Source organism: Coregonus lavaretus, assembly GCF_964263955.1.
Source record: "Coregonus lavaretus genome assembly, chromosome: 25".
In the NCBI taxonomy this organism is placed as follows: Eukaryota; Metazoa; Chordata; class Actinopteri; order Salmoniformes; family Salmonidae; genus Coregonus; species Coregonus lavaretus.
This window is the reverse complement of record NC_140012.1, coordinates 13,976,654-14,001,550: the sequence shown is the minus strand read 5'-3', so window position 1 is coordinate 14,001,550 and position 24,897 is coordinate 13,976,654. Positions and strand designations below refer to the sequence as shown.

Genomic DNA, 24,897 nt, shown 5'->3' with positions numbered 1-24,897 from the left:
CAATGAAGTGCATTGAACTGTACCCTAAATACTTAGTTCCTCTGAGAACGTAAGATCCTAAACCCCTTTGGCTGCCAACATCCCCGGTCAGGGAGTTCACTTCTTTGTGCCGGCGAAGTGCTTGTTGAGGATGCCCTTGGCGGTGTCCAGGGCTGCGTCGGCTGGCACAGGGATGTGAGGGGTGACCCCGGCCCCCTCCCAGGCGGGGCCCTGGGCTGTGTCTGAATGGGTGGTGGGAATGCTCAGGAACAATTCACTCTCGCCCACACGGAAGGTCTCAGGGGGGTGGGAGGCGCCGTTGGTGGTCTCGCCCACGATCATGGCCCGGCCATGCTTCTTCATGATGTAGACGAACTCCTCGGCGGCGCCGGCCGTGGCCCCGCTGGTCAGGATGATCAGGCTCTTCTTGGTGCCGTACCTTGCACCTGAGAGAGAAGACGAGTCATTTTTATACCTGACATTTTTTATTCTGCTGACAGCCCACAATTTTATTCTGCTTTAGCCAAATCGATAAACTCATTATACAGTAGCCTACACGTCATGAAACTGGGAAGTTTATTACCAGTGAGCTCAGGCAGAGACCACAGCTCCTTAGTGGTGCCAGAGGGTCTGTCATACAGTTTGTCCAGCAAGACCTGCTTGTCTGCATCAAAGAAGTAGGAGCAGAAGCCTGCAATGGCAGTGGTGGGTCCGCCCACGTTGTTCCTGCAAAAACAATTTTTCAAACTCATTCAATATGAAAGATAAACATTTTGGAAATAAAATGTTTCCCTATGGTTCAACTGGCCCCATTTACTCCAACTAAATGGTAATCCACTCTCTAACTCTGTTCATCTTAGTGAACATAAATATGTTGCTATGCTCATAATTTGAGCTTTGATTTTCACTATGAAGAGAAGTCCTACCTGAGATCAACAATCAGAGCATCAGTGTTAACAACTTTGTTCCACACATGCTCCACGATGATCTGGGCAATGGCCTGAACCTCCTCGAAGTCACCAAACATGTCAAAGCGCAGGTAGCCAATGTTGTTCTCAAACAGATCCGTGTGGAAGGAAACCTTGATCAGCTCAATAAACATCTCTGGAGATGGGTTCTGAAATAAACATAAATGTCTCAAAAATATTCCCCATAATTGATAAGCAATGTTATTCTACTGTAGTTCTACTGAATTCAACAGACAATTATTTCAGGAAAATATTCATTTAAAAAAAGTTGCTCTCTGGATTCACTTAAAATAATTCTCAATAGCTAAATGTATTACATAGGCTACAATACAACATTAATTTCTTACCATTGGTGGCAGGGCTGGGATGTTATGGGTGGTCTTCAGGCACTTGTCTCCGGACAGTGTCATGAGGTCAGCGGAGAGTTTAGTCTCCAGCTCCACCTTTGAAGATATCATGTTGTAGTCACTGCTCGCTGCCGCCAGCTTCTCCGCAACGTCCGCTCCGACATTCTCAAAGGCGTAGTTGTCGGCCACCAGAGCGCCAGTAGCCTCAAGAATGGCAGGGATCTCGGCACGGAGGTTAATGATCTTAATGGCAGCGGCCAGGGCATCTTCAGCATCGACCTCAACATCAGGCATCACGCCGGTGACCTCCCAGGACTTCCCTGTGATGGGGTTGATGGACTTAGCCGAGGGCACTGTGACATAGAAGTCGGTGTCCCCAACCTTGATCTTATCGATTTTCACAGACCCGCCAGCGGTTTTCTCCCCGACGATGGTGGCCCTCTTGAGGTTCTTCAGACAATAGGCAACGTCCTCTGCAATTCCCTTGGTGTTTGCACTGGTCAGGATGACGAGAGGCTTCTTGGTTCCGTACCTCTCGCCCAGCAGTGTGGGCATGGACCACAGCTTGGTGGTGGTGTCAGTGGGACGGTCATACACACTGTCGATGTGAATCAGAGGTTCGGCGTCAGTGAAATAAGACACAATGTATGGGATACCCGACAGATCCCCGCTGCCTGTGTAGCGGAGGTCAAAGATCAGAGCGGACGTGGGCAGGATCTTGTTCCAGACCAGCTCCAGAAGGAGGGTGCCAATCTTGTCGGCCAACTCCTCCCCGATGATGTGGTCGATCCTCAGGTAGCCGATGTTGCCCTCCAGGACCTCCAGCTTAATGGAGCTCTGGAGCACACCGATGAGCTGGTCCGGGGGCAGGGGTGGCAGGGCAGGGGCCACTGCAGGAATGTAGTTGGGCTCATGGGAGATGACCAGCCGGGGGTCATTGATGGTGCTCTGGACCCCGCCGGTCAGGACGGAGGCGAGAGTGTCAGGGTCGGGAATGCTGAGGATCTCTGTGTTGCTGCTCGCAGCGTCAATGGCCTCCTGCATGCCAGTCAGTTTCTCCGGGGAGCAGTAGTTGTCCAGGAGAATTTTAGCCATGCTGATAATCAGGTCGGGTGCGAAAGTGCTGTGGACAGCAACATTGCTGAGGACCAGCACCGATGCCAACAAGAGGAGATACCTTGCCATCTTGGTGGGTTTCTAGATAGCAGTAAACCACAGTAGTAGCCGCTCTGCGGTGGAATGTCCGTCTGCAAAGTGGTCCTTGGTCAAATGAGACTGTTCCTCCTGAAAGGTTTCTGTTAACACACACATAAGAGGATTTTCCTCAACATAAACCTTTAATCGTATTATCTTGCTTCGGTAAGACAATAACAAGGCAACAATGTAGGTGCAACATGTTGCCCAAGATGTAGATGATAAATATATATTTGTTGCTTTGCGTGTGAGGTAAGGTTTGACTAGGCACAGATATCAGACACAAGATTATGCTTGGTAGAAATATTCAGATCACTGTATGTGTTGTGCATATTTTTCATTTGATGAATAAGGCTCACTGATTGAAGATCAGCGTTAATTAATAAATTAAATTAATAAACTAAATTAATAAATTATTTTTTTGTACCTTCAAATTAGGCTTTCTGTTGGTCAGCAAGTTGATGTGAAGTGTAATGTTACCTGTAACTGTATATTTTGACAAAAGGTCCTTATACCATACTTAGGCTTATAATCTCTCACTCATGCTGCACATGATCAATCAGCATTATACAAAGAACTTAGAATTTTAAAAGTCATCTACCCCCCTCCCCTCTCTTAATGTGCCGTTGGCTGACCCTAAGCATTATGGTCTATAAATATCACATTGAACTCTGAATAGTTCCATCTCAGGTAATAATAACTCACAGGTTTATTCAACAGTTTATTCAACAAGTGTTGATTAGAAATGGAAGAAAACTTACCGGCAAGCAATAACATTTGCCATTCAGTTAGATTCAACCTACTACACCAGTGTAAAATAGATAATGGGTGTTTCCTCTTCTGAAGCTATATGACCTCTATTTGGTCATGACACTATTCACAATCAGTTGATATGGATTTTATTGATGCTATTACACAGTAGGAGAATGGAGTACAGTAGTTCACTACCAGTTTGTATGGGTACTGCTCCCTCTACTGACTGGCTGAAGACTCTTCTACATTATGGCAATATTATGTTTTACTCGCAACATGACAAATTACATGACTTGACAAATGACAAAAAGGACAAATAACAAATGCATTAACAGATTAATATAGAAGTATAAAGTATTTTCATGAATCAAATTACATACATGATGATAGTATAATGAAATGAAATATCAACCCTTTCTCCTCACACATATTTAAGCCAACACACATGTAGCCCAGCGAGTTAGCTACATCAAAGAGAGACAAAAATATTCATAAAATATGAACAAGAGGATTTATTTGTAAATCTAATCAAATTTCTCATACAAAATGACACACAGGAGTTTTAGTCAAATTCATCGAAGGCAACTCATTTCATTCCAGACCTGCAACAGTCAGGGATCTGTTTATTACATAATTTTATAATCATGTGCAAAAATAAATCTTTCAAAAGGTGCCTTAAGACTTTCAAAAAGATAACCAAAATAGTTTTCCTGTTTTCTGTCAACCTTATTGTTGTTTTTTTTTTTTACAAGCTTCGGGGTGGTTATGTTATACCACAGATAAGTCAGAGTTCAGAAAAATAATTAATAAATATAAATATAATATAAAAATAATAATAATTAATAAATAATATTTCTGTTAAAATTACACACAACAAAAAATATAATTCACAAATACAGGACAAACAAAGTAAACATTTAAAGGAAAGAGAAACAATAACATGACAACTATTTCCCCTTCATTTGCCTGGGCAGCAACGTGTGGCTCGACCCCGGAGACACTTCACACCTTTCCAGTAACATCACTCAGGACCACCTGGTTAGGTATGGAGGCATATCTGGTAGGTGGCACTGGACAGGGACCCTCCGATGGTCGGCTCCCCGATCACGTCACCCTGTTAAGGTCCTTCATGGTCCGCGTGAACGCCTCGGCAGCCGACCCCATCATGTGACTAGTGAGGATGTAGATATCCTTGGTGGAGCCGTACCTCTGACCCTGGATCTGAGGCAGGGTCATGACCTTGGTCATGGTGGTTGTGGAGCGGTCAAAGACGGTGTAGAGGTGCCTCAGGGGCTCAGCATCGAAGAAGTAGGTACAGAGGAGTGGGATGGCTGTGGTGTTAACACCTGTGTTGTATCTCATGTCGATGATCATTGTGTCCGTGTTCACCAGCTTGCTCCACACCAGTTTAATCAGCTGAGGGCCGATGGCTCTCATCACTTCTATGTCTGCCATCATGTCGAACCTGAAGTATCCCACGTTCCCGGGCATCACCTCGATCTTGAACAGCGCGTCAATGATGTAACCCACCTCCTCAGCTGTCGGGATTTTTGGCATGTCATGCAGACACTCGGGTTCGACGTCGCAGTAGAATATGTGCAGCCGGTGGTCGCCTGACGTCTCCTGGAGGTCAGCTGTCAGCTGGGATGACACCACCACCGATCGATACGAGCCCTCAACCCATTTAATGAGCAGCACTCTGCTGACCTTGTTGGCGACCTCAGGGATGGCGTAGTGTATTTCCAGGAGCTCTCCCGTCCCCTCCACCAGTGAGCAAACCTCCCTGTGAAACTCTATGATCTCATGGGTGTGGTCAACGGCCTCCTCAGCAAGCACTATGGCGTCAGGGACCACGCCTCCACCTAGCCAGCATTCCCTGTTGTTATCTATGATGTTTATGAAGGGGACGGTGATGACAATGTCCCGGATGTGATTTCCCCGATGAGGGTGCCACGGTGCAGTGACTGCATCAGATAAGCAAATTCCTCCCCAGCACCGGCAGTGTAGTAACTAGTCAGGATGTACACTCCGCGTTTAGACCCATAGGGTGGGCCTGGGAGGCCGGAAAGAATATTAAACTCAGTGGTGGTGTTCTGGATCCTGTCATATATGGTGAAGAAGTGGAACTGTTGTGACGGGTCTTGGAGGAAGGAGAGCAGAATGCCCATGGAAGCTGAGGACCCACCTGTGTTGTATCGCAGATCGATGATGAGGTTCTCTGTGTTTTTAAGGGGCTCCTAGATTTTTTTGGGCAATCTGCTCTCCTAAGTTGGCCATCACTGACACATCTCCAAACTTGTCGAAGCGGAGATAACCAGTGTTTCCAGTTAAGATGCGTACTTTGAAGACTGTATCCACCAGGTTCCTGAGAAATGCTGGATTGTCTGGTATGTTCTCAGGTTCAAAGTCTTCCTCAATGATAACTGGGTGATCTTGGGTCAGTTTGACCATCAGACGAGGGTCCTCTGACACAGTCTGTAGTTCGTAGTTGATTTTATTCGCCAGGTCCTCCTCTGAAATGACAGAAAATAAATCTGTGGATTACAGATGTTGAAGGAGAGCCGGTACTTTGTCTGTGAATGAGTAGTACTGCCTGATGATGTCAGAGACGCTCTGGACGGCGTTTGGAATGGCACTCCTGACAGCCAGTAGATTTTTGGCATTGGCAACAGCCTCCTTGACATTGATATTTACAGAGGGAGATACTCATTTTACATTTTAGTCATTTAGCAGACGCTCTTATCCAGAGCGACTTACAGGAGTAATTAGGGTTAAGTGCCTTGCTCAAGGGCACATCGACAGATTTTTCACCTAGTCGGCTCGGGGTTTAGAACCAGCAACCTTTCGGTTACTGGCACAACGCTCTTAACCACTAAGCTACCCTCCACTCTCTGACCTGGCCACTGGAACTGTGATGTAGAAACCAGAATCTCCTATTCTTATCTTCTGCACTTTCACTGACCCCCTGTCACACCCTGGCTCTGGGACTCATTATGTTGAGCCAGGGTGTGTTCATTCTATGTGTTCTGTTTCTATGTTAGGTGTTCTAGTTCGTCATTTTCTATGTTTGACTGAGTGACTCCCAATCAGAGGCAACGAGTGTCAGCTGTTTGCTGGTTGTCTCTGATTGGGAGCCATATTTAACTGTCTGTGTTTCACTTTGGGTTTGTGGGTTTTTGTTCCGTGTTCGGTCATTGTCACCGTGGACTTCACGAGTCGTGTTTTGTTTTGTTTAGAAACTTTAACTAATTAAAGTCATGTTTGTTTCTCACGCTGCGCCTTGGTCCTCATCATGTGTCAACGATCGTGACAGAAAAACCCACCATACCAAGACCAAGCAGCGTGTCCAGGAGCAGGCAGCCTAGACGTGGGAGCAGATCTTGGACGGGCAGGGGTCCTGGACCTGGGAGGAAATCCTGGCCGGGATGGATCGCCGGCCATGGAGTGAGACGGTGGAGGCGCGCCGTAGAGAGGAGCTACGGCGTGATTAGGGTCGTCGTCGGACGGTCGTGAGGCAACCCCAGAAAATTTTTAGGGGGGGGCACACGGCATGGACGACGGGGCTGACGGAGGAGAAGAGGGGGCGGATCCAGAAGGCCACCAGGCCAGGGGTACACCGCCCTGTACGTCCTGTGCGGATGCCTCACACAGAGTGTGTGAGGGTAGGCATTCAGCCAGGATGGTGGCCGCTATTCACTCCAGGCCTCCTATCCGTCTCCACAGCCCGGTTCGGCCTGTCCCTGCTCCACGCACCAAGCCTACGGTGTGCGTCGCCAGCCCAGTCCGGCCTGTCCCTGCTCCACGCACCAAGCCTACGGTGTGCGTCGCCAGCCCGGTCCGGCCTGTCCCTGCTCCACGCACCAAGCCTACGGTGTGCGTCGACAGCCCAGCCCGGCCTGTCCCTGCTCCACGCACCAAGCCTACGGTGTGCGTCGACAGCCCAGCCCGGCCTGTTCCTGCCACCCGCACCAAGCCTACGGTGTGCGTCGACAGCCCAGCCCGGCCTGTCCCTGCTCCACGCACCAAGCCTACGGTGTGTGTCGACAGCCCAGCCCGGCCTGTCCCTGCTCCACGCACTAAACCTACGGTGCGCGTCGCCAGCCCGGTCCGGCCTGTTCCTGCCACCCGCACCAAGCCTACGGTGTGCGTCGACAGCCCAGCCCGGCCTGTCCCTGCTCCACGCACCAAGCCTACGGTGTGCGTCGACAGCCCAGCCCGGCCTGTCCCTGCTCCACGCACTAAACCTACGGTGCGCGTCGCCAGCCCGGTCCGGCCTGTTCCTGCCACCCGCACCAAGTCTACGGTGCGCGTCACCAGCCCGACCCGGCCTGTTCCTGCCACCCGCACCAAGTCTACGGTGCGCGTCGCCAGCCCGACCCGGCCTGTTCCTGCCACTCGCACCAAACCTACGGTGCGCGTCGCCAGCCCGGTCCGGCCTGTTCCTGCCACTCGCACTAAGCCAGGGGTGCGAGAAGTCAGCCTGGTAAGGCCCGTTCCTCCTCCACGCACCAAGCCAGGGATGCAAGTCGACAGACTGGACCAGGGGCACTATGGGGGGTGTATTGGAGGGTGGTGGTCAAGGCCGGAGCCAGAACCGCCGCCGAGGAGGTATGCCCGCCCAGCCCTCCCCTGTTTTGTTTAGTTGAGGCGCGGTCGCAGTCCGCGCCTTTAGGGGGGGGTACTGTCACACCCTGGCTCTGGGACTCATTATGTTGAGCCAGGGTGTGTTCATTCTATGTGTTCTGTTTCTATGTTGGGTGTTCTAGTTCGTCATTTTCTATGTTTGACTGAGTGACTCCCAATCAGAGGCAACGAGTGTCAGCTGTTTGCTGGTTGTCTCTGATTGGGAGCCATATTTAACTGTCTGTGTTTCACTTTGGGTTTGTGGGTTTTTGTTCTGTGTTCGGTCATTGTCACCGTGGACTTCACGAGTCGTGTTTTGTTTTGTTTAGAAACTTTAACTAATTAAAGTCATGTTTGTTTCTCACGCTGCGCCTTGGTCCTCATCATGTGTCAACGATCGTGACACCCCCCAGCTGACCTCTCTCCAACAATGATAGCCCTATTCAAATGCTTCAGAGTGTAGGCGATTGCCTCAGCCGCTCCAAAAGTATGCTTACTGGTTAATATGATGAGGTCCTTTTGCTTTCCATACCTCTCTCCCATGATAGATGACATAGTCCACAGCTCCTTAGTGGTGTTAGAGGGTCGATCGAACACAGTGTCAATGTGAATACGGGGTTCTGGGTCGGAGAAGTAGGAGATGATGAAAGGGACTCCGGACAGCTCCCCAGCTGTGCTGTAGCGCAGATCAAAGAATAATGAGGAGGCGTGGGTGACCTTGTTCCAGATGTTGTCCCAGGGTGGCAGGCCAAGCTTGGCGGCGGTCTCCTTCCCTATAATGTGGTCGATCCTCAGGTAGCCCACGTTGTTCTTAAGGACCTCCAGCTTCACAGAGTTTCTGACCAGACGGATGAGCTGCTCCGTGGGGAGAGATGGGAGAGCAGGCGGCATCACTGGGACAAAGTTTGGCTAGAAGGACACAGTCAGCCGAGGGTCATTGAGTGTACCCTGCACGCCAACCGTCAGCACAGATGCCAAGGTCTTTCGGTCAGATATTTTGAGGATTTCTCCACTGTTGATGGCTTGCTGAATGGCCTCCTGCATGCCGACCAGATTCTCAGGGAAGCAGTAGTTGTCGAGTAGAATTTTCGCCATATCCAGCACCAGAGCTGGCTGGAAGGAAGAGCTGGAGTAGAGAACATGGCAAAAAAGCACCAGCAACGCTTGTGATAACCGACCTACTGCCATTATTGTGGAGAATGTTATATTTGATCTGCGTTATCCTGCTTTTTGGTCCATTCATTCGGAGGGACAGTCCTTTGTTAGGAGAGAATGTTTTCACCGGCAGGTTTCAGACAACAACAACAACGACATAAGAAGCTTTTGTTCCCAATAAACCTTTAATCGTATTATCTGTGGTGCATCCGCCAGACAATAACAGACCAAAAATTCTCAAATTGGAGATAATGTAGGTATTTGGGTATGCCACAGGATTATTTGAGTGTACCTTTTCCACTTTTACCTATATTTAATGTGTTTTATTACTCTAAAGAAAGAGGCTTCTGTCTGGATGTATTTAGTTTTGGGCATCAAATCAAATAAAAAAACCTTTGCATCCCATATTCCTTATTAGAATTTCTATGATATGCTCTACCATGTCATGCACATTCTCTTGAAAAAAAAAAGGATGAGATAGAGAAAATAGATTAGAGAAGCTTATAGAGGTGAAATGCTACCTGATTAGTATGAAAGCCCCACGTGAAACTCACAATCACGTGAGGCATTGTGATTCGACCAGGTGGATATAAGGGTCAGGCTTTGTGAGGTCATGTCTGGGGCGAGTGGATGAGATTATTACACAGTTTGTGTTCACGTGTGTACATGTGATAAGCCACCTTGAACACAAGATTCAGGATGAAAACCAAAGATTTAGCAGCAGTGATTATAAACATGAACATGGACTTCCATTAGTTTGAAAATACTTACAGTATATATTCACCATTTACATTGCATGTTTGCATCCAGATTTTCACTCCCCGATTTTAGTGACATTTGCACTGTGTTCATTTATCAATGTTGAATATAATTTAAGGTTGAGTGAGTTCAAAACTGAAATTAAAATGCATTCAAATACAAGCCTTACAACACTGGGAATTTTTACACATAATTACATAACTACATATCATCTAATGCTGCAGCACAGTGTGTACCGTTAATCTCACTTTAACTTCTAATACCCAGTCTTACATAAGCCTGTCTGGCGATTCTTCGTGACCAATCAGGACCTGGAATCCACTCCCGGTGCATGGTTCACTGTGTCGTTTAAGAGGGCATGTTTGGCACTAATATGTAGTGGACGTCATCAGGGGGAGGAACTAATTTAGGCAATTGTGGTCTCGGTTAATTAGGCAAAAATCAGACGTCACGTAGTGTTTTAATGGAAAGGTGGTATATTAAGACTGGGCTATATTTGTTTTTATTGTGAAACGGTGATGTAAGTGTCTACATCTAGACTTGTTCATCCCCTCCTGACAAACACTTCATTAGGAGGGGAACCATCACCTCTGATTAGAATACATTGATGTGTATTGATCATAGATAGACATCGCATCATTGTGTCTTTCCCATTATGGCGTTTGTAAGATCACGGGCAGTGCCATTTTGAAGTAGTCCATTTTCTTCTTCTACTACTTCTATGAGTTGGCAAACAAACAGAAAGGGTGCATAATGGCACCTGGAGTGTGTTGTTTGAACAGGTATAAAGCTAAGGTTGGCGATTTACTGTCACCTGCAATTATGGAACGTTTGCTCATGAGTATAATTCATTGGCTGATCCCTCCTGGTGACCTGGATGGAATTATGTGATCCTTCCTTAACCCATAGGAAGTCCCACCTAGTTGACTACTTCAAAAAGGTGAAAGTCTTGAATGGTGCTGCCCATACTAAAACAGTCACGCCTGCTCCCGCTCCCCCTCCCTGGTGCTCGAGGGCGCCAGGCTGCCCATCATTACGCAAACCTGTCACCATCGTTACGCGCATCTGCGCTTCATTGGACTCACCTGGACTTCATCACTGTTTAATTACCTCTCCTATATCTGTCTGTTCCTCAGTTGTGATCCCCGTGTCAGCATTAATGTCGTTATGTTTCCCCTGTCCAGACGCTGTCCGTGTTTTGTTCCATGTCTGTATATATTTAATATTCACTCCCTGTACCTGCTTCTCGTCTCCCAGCGTCTGTCCTCACAAAAACAGGCTTTTGGGCACTAGAGTCCTTTATCTACCTCGATGGTATTGCTTAATGTGTGACATGTTCACAACTGAAATATGGTCTGGTTTTGATATTTTGAGATCAGCATTTTACATTTTAGTCATTTAGCAGACACTCTTATCCAGAGCAACTTACAGTTAGTGAGTGCATACATTTTCATACTGTTTTCATCAACATGTACTTATTAAGATGTGTGTGCAGTATTTGCGTTGAATAATTACAAAGATAGTCAAAAGAACAGAAAATGAATGGAGTGTGATATATATATATATATATGAAATAAATAATCAATTCGAACCAATTCTTTACTTTATAGAACAATTATACATTCAAATGAATACAGTCACAAAAATACACTCAACGTTTTATGAATGTGTTGAGACAACTGTTTATTGTCCACCTGTAGAGTGTGCTCTTTACACATAATTCAAAGAAGAACTTCCCCAAAAGTTGAACTTTATAAATTCACATTGAATATTCATATAGTAGTACAACTGCAGCACATAAATGCACTTTTATGTAATAGTGCAACCTTTACCTATAATCCACAGTCTCTGATTATAATATGAAACTAATTAGAACAATCCATATTTAATTCAAAGCAATAATTTAGAAGTCATAATCAGAAATGTCCTGTTATAAAAAATACTTTAAAATTCTAATACCATAAACATGTAGAGCAAGATAATCCTCATAGCCAACTGATAAATAAACAACACTATGTACAAACTCTTTAGATATCATGATACTTTTGTTATAGATATCAAACTATAGATGCACACATACTTAATACAGATGTAGGATCTTAATTTGAGCCAGTTTGCTACAGCAGGAAAATAATCCTGCAGCAACAAGAAATGTGAATTATGTGGATTATAGTTAATGGATATTTTTGTACGGGTTGATACATTTTTCATTAGGGCAAATCAAGTGTGAAATGTCAAAGTGGAAATTACAAACTTTAGAAGCCTTTTAAACACTCAAATACACTACAAGTATGCATTTCCTGCTGTGCAGGAAAATCCTCAGCAACAAAAGAGTGATCAAACTAGAAAAGTATATTTCCTGAAGAAAATGTGATGTGCATGCTAGCTGGTGAAGGATCGATTGATTGATAGGATAGCCTGAACATGAGAAAGTTGGTTTGGTGTCTCTAGCTTGAACGGTTCAAGAGTTAATGTTGTTGAGTTATTTATGCAAATGTATGTAAACTTCTATCATTATAGTTGATACAGGTTTTCAGGTATCTGAAATTAGGATTGGCCAAACACGTGGAAGTTGGTTTGGTGCCTCTAACTGGAACGGTTCAAGAGTTAGTGTTAGTGGGTTATTTTTTGCACATTTATGCTAATTTATATAGTTATAGTTGATTACAGTTTTGAAGAATCTGAAATTAGGATAGCCTGGAAATGTGAAAGTTGGTTTGATGTCTCCAGCTTGAACGGTTTAAGAGTTACTATTGGTGAGTTATTTTTTTGAAAATGTGTATAATTATAGTTGATGAAAGTGTTTAAGAATTAGAAGTTTGGATAGCATGAACATGAGAAAGTTGGTTTGGTGTCTAGCTTGAACGTTCAGGAGTTACTGTTGGTGAGTTATGTTATGCAAATGTGTGAATTTATAAAGAATTGGACGTTAGGATAGCCTGCGCATGTGAAAGTTGGTTTGGTGTCTCTAGCTTGCATGGTTTAGGAATTACTGTTGGTGAGTTATGTTATGCAAATGTGTGAATTTATAAAGAATTGGACGTTAGGATAGCCTGCGCATGTGAAAGTTGGTTTGATGTCTCTAGCTTGAACAGTTCAAGAGTTACTGTTGGTGAGTTATTTATGCAAATGTATGTACATTTTTACCATTATAGTTGATAAAAGTTTTTAAGAATTTGATGTTAGGATAGCCTCAACATGTGAAAGATGGTGTGGTGTCTCTAGCTCGAACGGTTCAAGAGTTACTGTTGGTTCATTATTTTATGCGAATTTATGCAAATTATTATGATTATAATTTATAAACGTCTTTAAGAATTGGAAGTTAGGATAGCCTGAACATGTAAAAGTTGGTTTGGTGTCTCTAGCTTGAACAGTTCAAGAGTTAATGTTTGTGAGTTATTTTATGCAAATGAATGCATATTCATGTGATTATAATTGATCAATGTTTTTAAGAATTGGAAGTCAGGATAGCCTGAACATGTAAAAGTTGTTGTTGTCTTTATCTTGAATGGTTGAAGATGTACTATTGGTGAGTTATTTTATTCAATTTGATGCAAATGTATATAGTTATAGTTGATAAAGATCTTAAAGAATTTGAAGTTAGAATAGCCTGAATGTTTTAAAGTTGGTCTTATAGCTTAATTGGCCAAAGAGTAGGACCATTTTAAATAGTTACCACTGTATTACTGTGGATCTAATTCAAACCCATGTTAATTTATGCAAATTTAAAATGGTTATACTTCAAAAATGTTTAATATGATAAAAAATCTGAATTCAATCTATCTAAATTGGGTCAGTCTGAACATCTCAATGTTAGTTTGGCGTTGATAGCTTAAACGGTGTAAGAGCAGTGGCGAATCCAAATACTTCCCATTCAAGCCTATGGAGCTTTTATTAACATTTTAAATGGTTTAGTTCAAAATGTGATCAAAATTATAAACACAAGCAATTGAAGTTGCGTCAGTGAACATCTCAACGTTGGTTTGGTGTTGATAGCTTAAATGGTGTACGAGGAGCTACACGCCCAAATTTCAACATGGAAATCTATGGCACTTTTATTGCCATTGAAATGCATTTGGAGCTCATTTAAATATCGTTGTAGTACAAAAAGTATAAATAATATCAGAAATATTTTTGGGGCAGTCTGCACATTTGGACGTTGGTTTCGTGTTAATAGCTTAGGTCGTTTAAGCGCTAGAGCGAGCAGAATAAATCTAATAATAATAATAATAATATGAGTATGTAAGAAATCTAGAGTTGTGTATTGCTTTGCATGCACATCTAATTAAGATCCTACATCTGTAGATCCAATTTATGATCTCTTTTGTTTTCTAAAACCCTAACAAAAATAATGATAACGCTCATAAATAATTTATAAATATTGTATTATAGGCTTTATTGCAATTCTAGACAGACTGTGCATTTGTTGAACATATACTAAATAAAATAACTAAAATGCATCTTACAACAGGAATGTACAGATTTACAGTAAGGGCTAAAGGGGATAACCATGGCTGTTACCTCTCACTACCTACAGCCACACTCTGCCACCTTCATCTCCTCGTACAGGTGTCGTACAGTGATGACACCATTCTCCTGGTACATGACCGTGATGGGGTCCAGTTTTGTGGGAACGCAACACGCCATGTTGGCTTTTTTGGGGTTCTTGAGATTGACCAGGGTTTGGATGAGAGCGTGTTTGGAAGGGGTCATGTCGTCAGTCAGGGGGTAATAGCACACCCCTCTACATTCAAAGGCGTCATACTCAGGGGGCGCTACGATCCACTGGTCCCAGCCGATATCTTTGAAGTTGACGCGCATGGAGGTCCGTCGGCAGTAGTTGGTGTCCGCCTGCCTCTTCCGCCTGGGGTGTAAGTCCACGGGGATCTCATTGTAGTCGGTCCCTTGCCAGTCGCTCCCTGAAAAGAGCGTCTCTTCCTCATGAACTATCATCTCCCTCAGCTCCTTCTTGGCCTCTCTCTTCCTGCTCCCCAGGTCGTCAGAGAAGACGATCAAAGCAGCTGATGTGTTATCCCTCACACCCACACCCACATCCAAACCTCCACCTTTGAAAGGCCCACAGTCCCACCTGTCGACCACCACTTCAAACTCACTGGCCCCACGGACCGATTTGACCCAACTCTGGATGGCAGTGGTCACATCAAAAGCTTCCCAAGAGTGATGGGTCCCAATGACCTCTTTCCCATCCACAAGGTGGGCTGTGGCCTTGTTTCCTTTATACTCCACTTCATAGATCTTTATGGAAGCCCCGATCCGATTGGTAGAGGTTGATGTTGTCCTATTATCCAGCAGGGTGAACAGCCTGAGTTCCGCCATGGTGACCTCTTCGTGATTTGGGACAGTTACATTGAACAGAAGTCTGTGTTTTGACTTGGTGCCATTTTTTTCAGAGTGACTGACATCTGCAAAAGTAGGCAAAAGGTATACATAGTTTCATATTTGATATCACTTATTTGTATCAATAGCCTTAGAGGCGCACAGGCTTAATAAGCATACAGTACTAACCTATTACAGTGTCTACATATGTAAATGTTGTGATCATTGATAAAACCATAAAATTAATGTTTGACATGCCTATGTACATACCTTGAACGGTGAAGCTGCGGATGACATCAGAACGAGGCATAGAGGACGTGTCAGAGGCATACTTGTTGTACAGTTCAATCATGAACGGCGGTGGGTATATCTTGCTGTGCTCTTGTGGGACATCTGATAAGTTGAGTTTCCTCAGAAACTCTTCCTTCATGGTTCCCAGAAAGCTCTGTAACCTGTCCTCCTCTTCGACCAGGTCCTGCTCAGAAGTCCCAGAGAAGCCCTCGGGATCTTCACTTTGGAGGACATCGTTCAGTGGTTTGCACCTACAGGACCCCGTGGACACCAGCAAACTCAGACACATCTGGAAGAGGAAACGCCTTGAGTACTGCATCTTTAGATCAGATCCTTCCCAATCAACACGTTTTACCTTCCCAATTCCCACTATGTATTTAAAACGGACTTTGGGTGACAATCTGTTGAAATTGAGATTCTTCTATGCTAGGGCTATAGTTCTGGGGTCTGCTCCCATGCTCTAGAGTAAACAGTAGGCTCATGTCAACCGAAATAGTAGCACGGCCATTCTTATCTCGACCATTGATGCCTTGTTTTAGGCTTTGTTATCATTAGCGGGCTTGGAGTTAATGAAGATTCTGTAAACATTTCACAGACGCACTGCGATAATGAGAGAGAAGCTGGAAATTGTGTGGCTACTGACAAACACTTTACTAAATTCTTCGCTCTTGCTTCCCACACGCGGGTCAAAGCTGAGGCCAATGGAAATCAAAATGTATATGTTCGGAGAGGCAGTGAAATACATTGTCAGGGTTGGGGAGTAACTGATTCACATGTAATCTGATTATTAAAAAACTGTAACTGTAATCAGTTACGTTACCAGCAAAAAATATTGTAATCAGATTACAGATACTTTTGAAAAACTAGATGATTACTTATTGGATTACTATTGAATTCAGAAAGGATGTTTGTGAAAAAATACTTAATGACACCTTTCTGTTTTCTCAATGACATTCAATTCAGCAATGAAAAAAGGTGCAAGTTTAAGTTTGCTCCATCTGAGCGAGTCTGACCACAAGTCAGAAACCACCATAATGATACACAAAATGCATTTGATGGATCCCTTTTGTCTTCTTTTAAGGCCTCTTAAGGGGAAAGTAATCTAAAAGTAATCAGATTACGTTACTGAGTTTGGGTAATCCAAAAGTTACATTACTGATTAAAATGTTGGACAGGTAACTAGTAACTGTAACGGATTACATTTAGAAAGTAACCTACCCAACCCTGTACATTGTAAGACCTGTTGATCTTTCAGATACATAAGAAATATAGATATCATACTTGTTCAACAGAGAAAAACAGTAACAAATGGACTTTTCAACTTTAGTTACAGGTTAAATTGGTAGCACTGAATGAATCAAGTTGCATAATTCTATGTTGGGTAGAACACCTTCTTCATCACCAGTATGTAATACAGTGGCTAGGGTCCAGTGTCATCGTGGGGGGTACATCAGAGGCAAATGTGTCTGAGGACGTTGGCCTGAGTCAGGGCAATTCCCCCCCAAAAAAACCCGGAGTAAAGACCAGTGAAATATCCTCTGACATACATTTTCCAATGCATTGGAAATGAAGGGACTTTCTTTATCTGAGTCTTAAATGAGTAACACATTCCTATCTCCTAAACATTCCCGGAGCAGCCTTTAATTCTAATATTAGCTTCTTGACTAAAACTGTAAGTATGTAGGATGCTCTTTGTGTATCATCATAAGATGATGATACACAAAGAGGACTCAGGCCATCATCATAAGATGATTACAACCCCACACAATCTCCATGTTTTTCATTATACATACTACTTTATGTTCTATTCAGTTTATTTCCATTTAAGTTTACAGTCAATCTAAGCAATATTTGGGCAATTTAAGCACAAATGATAAAAAAACTGACAAATCCTAAAAAATGATATATTCACAATTCACAATTCAATAAATGGGAGAATAGAAGTTACATACCACAACATTCTCAACACTTTTGTGGTAGTTTGACATTAATCAACTGTACATAGAGTATGATGCTGAAAATGTTAGATGTAATAATTGTGCACTAGTGGTATATAAGTAACCAGAAATTAAGCTCTCATGACCTTCTCAGCAAAAAATAAAAAAAACAATAAAACATCTTTAAATGGCTTCTTTTTTTTTTTTTTTTACTGTTTTCTATTTCAAAACAGCAGGTGGCAGCAATGTGCTGCGTATCTCCCTTTTCTTTGAAAATGATGACAGCGGATCACTAATTCAAACTAATGCAAACATTACATTTGATATTCCACAGTGAGTACCTATAAGATGACCACAGTATGCATACAGTCAGAAAACGATATGGAATTATTTATTAAAATAGTACAATCTCTCATGCATTAACCATTTATCTTGGCAGATTAATTCAAACAACTAGTGAACACTGCATAAACTACAGGCAAAGCATAGTTTAAGATTCCATCAATTATTTACAAAAAAAGTCCAATTTAGTTGTATTAGTTACATTATTATTTACAGAGGTTGCGCTTTTGATTCTGGTGCCGTATGAAGACTTATCATATCTAAAGCCCACTTGAGTCCAATAGTCTAAGTGCAGTACATGGCAATAGGGTCCAGTATTTGAGTTACTCTGGAGTTTGGGTGTAGATCAAGAGCCAGCTCTGGATGGTTGAAGGCTTGGAACTGACAGTTAGTTATACAGTCCCCAATTCACCTACAGCTGAGCTGCTGAATGACAAAGAAACGTATGTGTGAATCACACTCATCTGAGTGTCAGACATAGCGTTCTCTGCATCTCACCACCCGAAACCCTTATCTATAATCCATATCTCCTTCCATGGTGAGTTCATCCATTGTAGTCTCATCCAAAGATGTCTTTCTTTTTTACTGTATTGACTGAATGTCTCTCCTGCTCCACTCTGTCTGATTCATTGTACTCTGTCTTATGCATTATGCATTGAGGCTCTTTCCGAGTGGTTCTACCGGCAGGCGCAGGTCTCCACAGACATGTTGGGGTAAACCTTCAGCACCATGTTCCCGCTGGGGTCCAGGAAGAGAACAATCAGAGAGCTCATCCTGTCCGGAACACAGCAGGGCTCCGGAATGCCGGGAACGATTCCCACCGCCCTCACAATGCTCTGGATGGTGGCATGGTTAGAGGGCCGGACAACCTGGGAGCCAGAGACGGAAAGAAGCTGGAGTTAAGAGGGATTCTCTTTCACAAGGAAGTATGAGGATGACATCACATTTGTCAGGCATGTATTATACCAGCATACACTGTATGCAGTATCATCTGATGAATTAAAGCAATTTCAAGCATATTTTCAAGACAATGGAACATTTTATTGACTAAATAAATACTACACGACACACTGAAGTAAAACACTACACTTACTTACCTTAGGAATAGGAAATCCGCAGGTTCCTGCACAGTAGTAGGAATCAAATGCTTTCGGGGCTAACACCCACTCGCTCCAGCCGATGTCTGCAAAGTCCACTCTCAGGTAACGTCGGGCGCAGACCCTGGGCTCACTCCACTGTCTCCTGCGAGCCTTTTTCATGGTCCTCTCATCAAAGCTCAGCACCTGGGGCTTATTCAACCCCTCACTGCTGTCCTGGCCCTGCTTTCGCCCATCTTTCCTTGAGGGCTTAATCTTGGGAGCAAAATAAGTGCTCTCCCATAGTTCATGGTTCTTCAGGGTGTGAAACTGGACTTCAGGCAGGTCATTGTTCTGTATTTGATCCAGGGGGGACACTGCTTCTCTTTTCAGCCTGGAGGCTGGAGGAGATGCATTGGGTGACCGGGTGGGCTCCTCGCCTGAAGGGAAAGGCCCATACCTCTGCAAGGTCATGGCCACGCTGTTGGGCTCAGATATGGACATGTCGTTGGCGTACACCAGGACATATGGTAGGCTGGCTGGAGAGAGGCGCTCCTGGTTCCTCTGGACCCTAACCCCAAATTCAAACTCTGCAGAGATGAGGAGCTCTCCCAGGACGTGGGCCTCTTTGACTATAGCAGAGACTTCCCTTGTCTGCCAGGACCCTCTCCTGGGAGGGGGCAGGGTGACGTTGCCCAGCGGGGAGGCAAAGACAGAGTTCGGGGACGTTCCTCGGAAGAGGAGCTGGGATGGGGAAAGCTGCTGGAGGTGCTGGATGCGACAGGAAGCATTTTGGGAGCGCCGGCAGATCCAGGGCCGGTGGCGGGGACGCTGGTCGAGGAAGTGGAATGTGGCGGACAGGATGACCTCCGACTCCTGGATGGTTGACAGGTTGAAATGGAACCACACATTGCTTGTGGAGACTCCTGCAAAGAAAAGAAAGACATGACAATAGAAAGACATGATCATGTCGACAGCATTTGTTATTTTACACTTTATTTTTCAACATGTAGCCTACTTTCAACAGCTTTTCTGCAACCACAATGTCATAAAAGCCATGAATGATTAGCTGTGGGTGAAATATCATCACATACAATAGGCTACAGAGCAATCATTATGGCATGATAACACTGATTGCAATACAAAATATTTTGATTACAATAAACGATCTTCCTAACGTCATCCCTTGACTCCCACTACTGTTTGAAAGATAAACATAGCCCCTGAATAGGTCTCAGCCATATGGAAATGCTTAGGAGAGCACCGAAGAGAGTTTTCCATGTGCCTTTAATAGTGTCTGAGTGAGTGTCATAATAGGCTCTTGTCTAACATCTCATGAATATTAACAGTAGCCTATACTCTCTGATCACAGTGAGCCTATACCAAAACTGTGACAGGGCATGGGGGTGCTTATATAAAACACATGCAATAGCTCAGCTTAATTATTAATAACTTTTTTCTCTTGCAAAATGATGTTTATGTCACTTTGTATGGTTCCAAGGCTACTCTAGCTGCTGATTTCAAAGTAGCCTGCCTACAGCTGTCAGCAGCCCACCACGTTCATATTAGGTCTGATATTATAGTATCATGCATTAAAATATAAACATGTAGAACACTCACCTGGAATAGCCTTAAAACTTTTAACGGTATTTCCGTCTCGATGGCGGTGGGGCTCCTTACTGTACTTTTCATAGAGTTTGAACATATTGATTGAGACCATGTCCCGCGGTGCGCTCTTGCGCTTGAAAGTGTGATCCGTAGACCGTTCGATATCGCTGTCCTGCTGCGTGATGTCGGATGGCTCCACTGATAAAACTTCCCGGATACCGGAATTACAAAATAATAACAAATGCACCAGATGTAATAATATCTTTGCCATATTTTCTATGCAAAACGAGTTATTCCGTCAAGTAAGGTCTTTCTTTAGTATTTGAATGTGCCAAAATGTGAGAAAAGTCCTCCACAGTTTGATCTGCAGTGCAATTCCAGAATGTGCTTGATTAGTTCTCTTTTTACTCATATGTAGATTAGAGTTCAGTGTTTAAAAAGGTAAGTCGTATGACAGGCACACTTCACAGCTTATAGCTCCACACTTGTTTAATACTAACAGAGAGACCAGGGGGTAGCCTACTGCTTTAGCAGTGACAGATTGTGACGCTTTGGAGCGCTCAGCCAAGGAGAGTCAAGCCCGCAAATCTCCCCCATTGTAGAATCATAATCTACTTTACGCATAGAGAACAGGCTACTCAGGTGAATGGTGCTCGTTTAATAAAGTTAGACAAAAGCTAAATCAATGTCTGCAAGATCACATAATGATAATATTCTACATAACAGAACCGAATATAATAGCATAGTATATGTCAGGGGTCTTCAACCTTTTCTTTCCCAGGTACCCCCTCCAAGGCAAACCAGCGACCCAGGGACCCTATCATACGTTAGCAAAACATTTTTTTCTTTCACATCTTGCTTTATCATCAGGTGAATGATAATGGCAAGTAATCAACCTTTTAAAATAAGTAGATTTGGTATACAGTTTTTAATTATTTTGATCTCCTCACATTAACATAGCCTATTAGATAGAAAGGTAATTCCAAACACATTTTTGCTAAGAGCAGCTGTGTAGCTGCATGGTTAAAGGCCCAGTGCAGTCAAAAACTTGATTGTCCTGTGTTTTATATATAGTTCCACACTATGATGTTGGAATAATACTGTGAAATTGTGAAAATGATGATAATGCCCTTTTAGTGTAAGAGCTGTTTGAAAAGACCACCTGACATTTCAGCCTGTTTTGGTGGGATGGAGTTTTTACCTTCCATGGGGTAAAGTAGTTAATAGACCAACAAAAAAAAAGAGTTCCAAACCTATCGGTCAATAACAGCAAATGTTTAGTTTTCCCCTCCCCACTCCCAGATAGTCCTAGCAAAATTCTTGCTTGAGAAATAGCTCTTTGCTGAGAAGCTATTTTCATTTTCATTGAAACAATCACAGTAAGGTTTTAATTGTTACCTAGAAATGATTTGACATTGAGATAAAAACGGATGCATTGGACCTTTAAACAAAGGTTAGAAAGTAAGGAACTTGTCTGTCGGCCCTGCATTAAAGACGAAAATTTTGAAAAATAAAAAAGTATACCAGTTTCATTTAAGAAAATGGACAACTGTGCCATATAGATTGCAACATTTTCAGGCACCACATGAAGCTGGTTGAGAGAATGCCAAGAGTGTGCAAAGCTGTCATCAAGGCAAAGGGTGGCTACTTTGAAGAATCTAAAATATATAATATATTTTGATTTGTTTAACACAATATGTGTTAATTTATAGTTTTGATGTCTTCACTATTATTCTACAATGTAGAAAATAGTACAAATTAAGAAAAACCAATGAGTAGGTGTGTCCAAACTTTTTGTATGTAATAAAAAAACAAAAAAAAACAAAGGTTAGCCATGTGTTGGCAAAAATGAATGTCCAAGTCAAGTAAGCTTACCAGCAGCACTTGTCGCACTAGTAGCCTATTTTTTCAAAGCTTATGTCAGATATTCCACTCCAGTGAGTGTAATTGAGAAATAGGCTACATTAGAGAAAATATATTCTCCTCTTTTCTACTGTAGGTATTAGGGATGTGCATCTTTCCCTTTCAAGACGATTTTATAGTATTTAAATACATGTGCTCCAATACAGACAGGAACGATACATTTGAGTTTGAAATGATTCGGTGTGATTCGGTTTGATTAGAGAACGAATCGATGCGAAATGATTCAATGCATCACCATTTGTTGCATAAACACGTTCATTTTCCATTCTAAATTCAAATCGGCTGCTGATGGAGCTCATGAGCTGGGCCTCTCTGAGCTGGATCTGTCTGAGCTGACTTCAGTGTGTGTGTGTGTGTGTGTGTGAGTGTAAGTGTGTGAGTGAGTGTGTGTAAATGATGTATGTTTATGGTGTATGTACTACTGTATGTAGACACCTGATCTGAGCCATCAGGGAGACTATAGACATCTACCACCCCACTACCACTATCATATTAGGGGGGGCAATGTAGCCTATGTTTTTTGTCCCCCCACTTTGGTTCTGAAATCACCATCACCCATTAATTAACATGTCATTTTTGCAGATGAAGTGTTTGATCTAGTAATGTACCAATATTTATAATTTACAAATGAGCTATGACATAGCCAATGAATGTATAGCACAACTTTGGATTTCACCCCCATCTCAAAATCAAATTGTTTTGACTGTTTGGAAGTTTTTAGTGAGCTTATTTTCTCCTCCCGCTTTGGCCATGGAGTGCACCTTGCAAAGTCATTGCTGTCCTCGTTATGAAATTATAAACTTTACCCTGTATATCAAAAAATTACCATATACACTGATTTTTTAAAGCAAAACTACCAAAAGTATTGCTGATGGTGAACCTGAACAATCAAAATGAAATGTATTGTAAGCCCCCCTGTTCAGCAGGTAGCCATAGCCAGATGAGAGTTCCCACTGGGCACAGACGTCAGTTCAACGTCTAGTTTTGATTTACATTTGGTTGAGTCATCAACTAACGTGAAATCAACAAAACATTTCACCATGTCATTTAGCTTAAAAGTTGTGTAAAAAAAATACGAAATGCCTTTACATACAGTGGGGGAAAAAATTATTTAGTCAGCCACCAATTGTGCAAGTTCTCCCACTTAAAAAGATGAGAGAGGCCTGTAATTTTCATCATAGGTACACGTCAACTATGACAGACAAAATGAGATTTTTTTTCTCCAGAAAATCACATTGTAGGATTTTTAATGAATTTATTTGCAAATTATGGTGGAAAATAAGTATTTGGTCAATAACAAAAGTTTCTCAATACTTTGTTATATACCCTTTGTTGGCAATGACACAGGTCAAACGTTTTCTGTAAGTCTTCACAAGGTTTTCACACACTGTTGCTGGTATTTTGGCCCATTCCTCCATGCAGATCTCCTCTAGAGCAGTGATGTTTTGGGGCTGTCGCTGGGCAACACGGACTTTCAACTCCCTCCAAAGATTTTCTATGGGGTTGAGATCTGGATACTGGCTAGGCCACTCCAGGACATTGAAATGCTTCTTACGAAGCCACTCCTTCGTTGCCCGGGTGGTGTTGTTGGATCATTGTCATGCTGAAAGACCCAGCCACGTTTCATCTTCAATGCCCTTGCTGATGGAAGGAGGTTTTCACTCAAAATCTCACGATACATGGCCTCATTCATTCTTTCCTTTACACGGATCAGTCGTCCTGGTCCCTTTGCAGAAAAACAGCCCCAAAGCATGATGTTTCCACCCCCATGCTTCACAGCTAGCATTCCAAGATGGCGTAGCAGTGCGGTCGCGGTTTTATTCATTGTCCTAGTGTAAATATCCCGTTTCTTGTTTTTTTTGTCTATTTTGTATATATTTCTCAATTTTTACTTTTCATTCTTTAACTAAATATACTTTCCTGCAACCCGCCTCACCCAACGTGGAAAGGATTCTATTATTTCTTTATAACTTTCATCAAGAACCTTAAGCTGAAACTAGTGTAGCTGCAACTGAATGGCTACTTGCTATTAGTCACCGTTAGCGTCTTCACCATTGTCCGTGGCCTACACTATCCACCAGCCAGCTCTAGCTCTAGCCTGGACAATTCGTCGGCCAGTCTGCACAGCGTGCTATTGACCCAGAGCTTATCGGACTTTCTGCCGGAATCACTGGACCCTAGCGCCGGATCATCGCAACCAGCTAGCTAGCTGCAACCTGTTGTTGGCTAATTTCCATTGCCCTATAGCAAGCACCAGTTAGCCTTGAGCTAGCCTCAGGCCCATCTCCCGGCTATCTACCTCTCTGTCAACCGGACAGGACCTCCTAGTGTTGACACTGAGCCCCGCCGATCCAACACGACTGGTTTGCCGATGAAATCGTCTGATGTGGTTTCAACAGGCTTCCCGTTGCGACGACCACGAAGATCCATCTGCCAGCCCCGGCCCGCTAGCACACGCAAACTACAACTGTGCTCCCTGCTAGCTGTGCTGAAGCACCAATTTGAACTGCTCTCGGACTCACAAATTGCTGTTCACTGGACCTTATGATCACTCAGCTGCACAGCTGATGCCTGCTGGACTGTTCCTTTACACGGTACCCTGTCC

General features: G+C 43.4%; 2 protein-coding genes and 1 pseudogene across 3 annotated transcripts; all 3 read right to left on the bottom strand.

Annotated features, from left to right (window-relative positions):
* Positions 1-96: 96 nt before the first annotated feature.
* On the bottom strand, positions 97-9,052 carry LOC311100533 (retinol-binding protein 3-like; annotated as a pseudogene). The gene is made up of 8 exons: positions 8,271-9,052; positions 6,130-6,206; positions 5,522-5,946; positions 4,311-5,367; positions 1,295-2,491; positions 906-1,096; positions 563-705; positions 97-425 (listed from the first exon to the last, which is right to left on the bottom strand). The product of its transcript is annotated as a retinol-binding protein 3-like (transcript).
* A 2,391-nt stretch (positions 9,053-11,443) lies between these two features.
* Positions 11,444-15,871, bottom strand: LOC311100755 (growth/differentiation factor 2-like). The gene is made up of 2 exons (XM_084141717.1): positions 15,386-15,871; positions 11,444-15,201 (listed from the first exon to the last, which is right to left on the bottom strand). The coding sequence occupies exons 1-2, from the start codon at positions 15,723-15,725 to the stop codon at positions 14,306-14,308; spliced, it is 1,236 nt and encodes a 411-aa protein (XP_083997843.1). The 5' UTR covers positions 15,726-15,871; the 3' UTR covers positions 11,444-14,305.
* A 2,491-nt stretch (positions 15,872-18,362) lies between these two features.
* On the bottom strand, positions 18,363-20,640 carry LOC311100710 (growth/differentiation factor 10-like; the record flags this gene model as incomplete). The annotated part of the gene is made up of 3 exons (XM_084141668.1): positions 18,363-18,554; positions 18,783-19,687; positions 20,382-20,640. The coding sequence occupies 3 exons, from the start codon at positions 20,638-20,640 to the stop codon at positions 18,363-18,365; spliced, it is 1,356 nt and encodes a 451-aa protein (XP_083997794.1).
* Between the last annotated feature and the right edge of the window lie 4,257 nt (positions 20,641-24,897).

Coding starts and splice junctions, on each gene's coding strand:
- LOC311100755 (XM_084141717.1), bottom strand. CDS start 15,725: ATGCAGTACTCAAGGCGTTTCCTCTTCCAGATGTGTCTGAGTTTGCTG. Junction 15,202..15,385: donor CCGCAGCTTCACCGTTCAAG/GTATGTACATAG, acceptor CTACTTTTGCAG/ATGTCAGTCACTCTGAAAAA.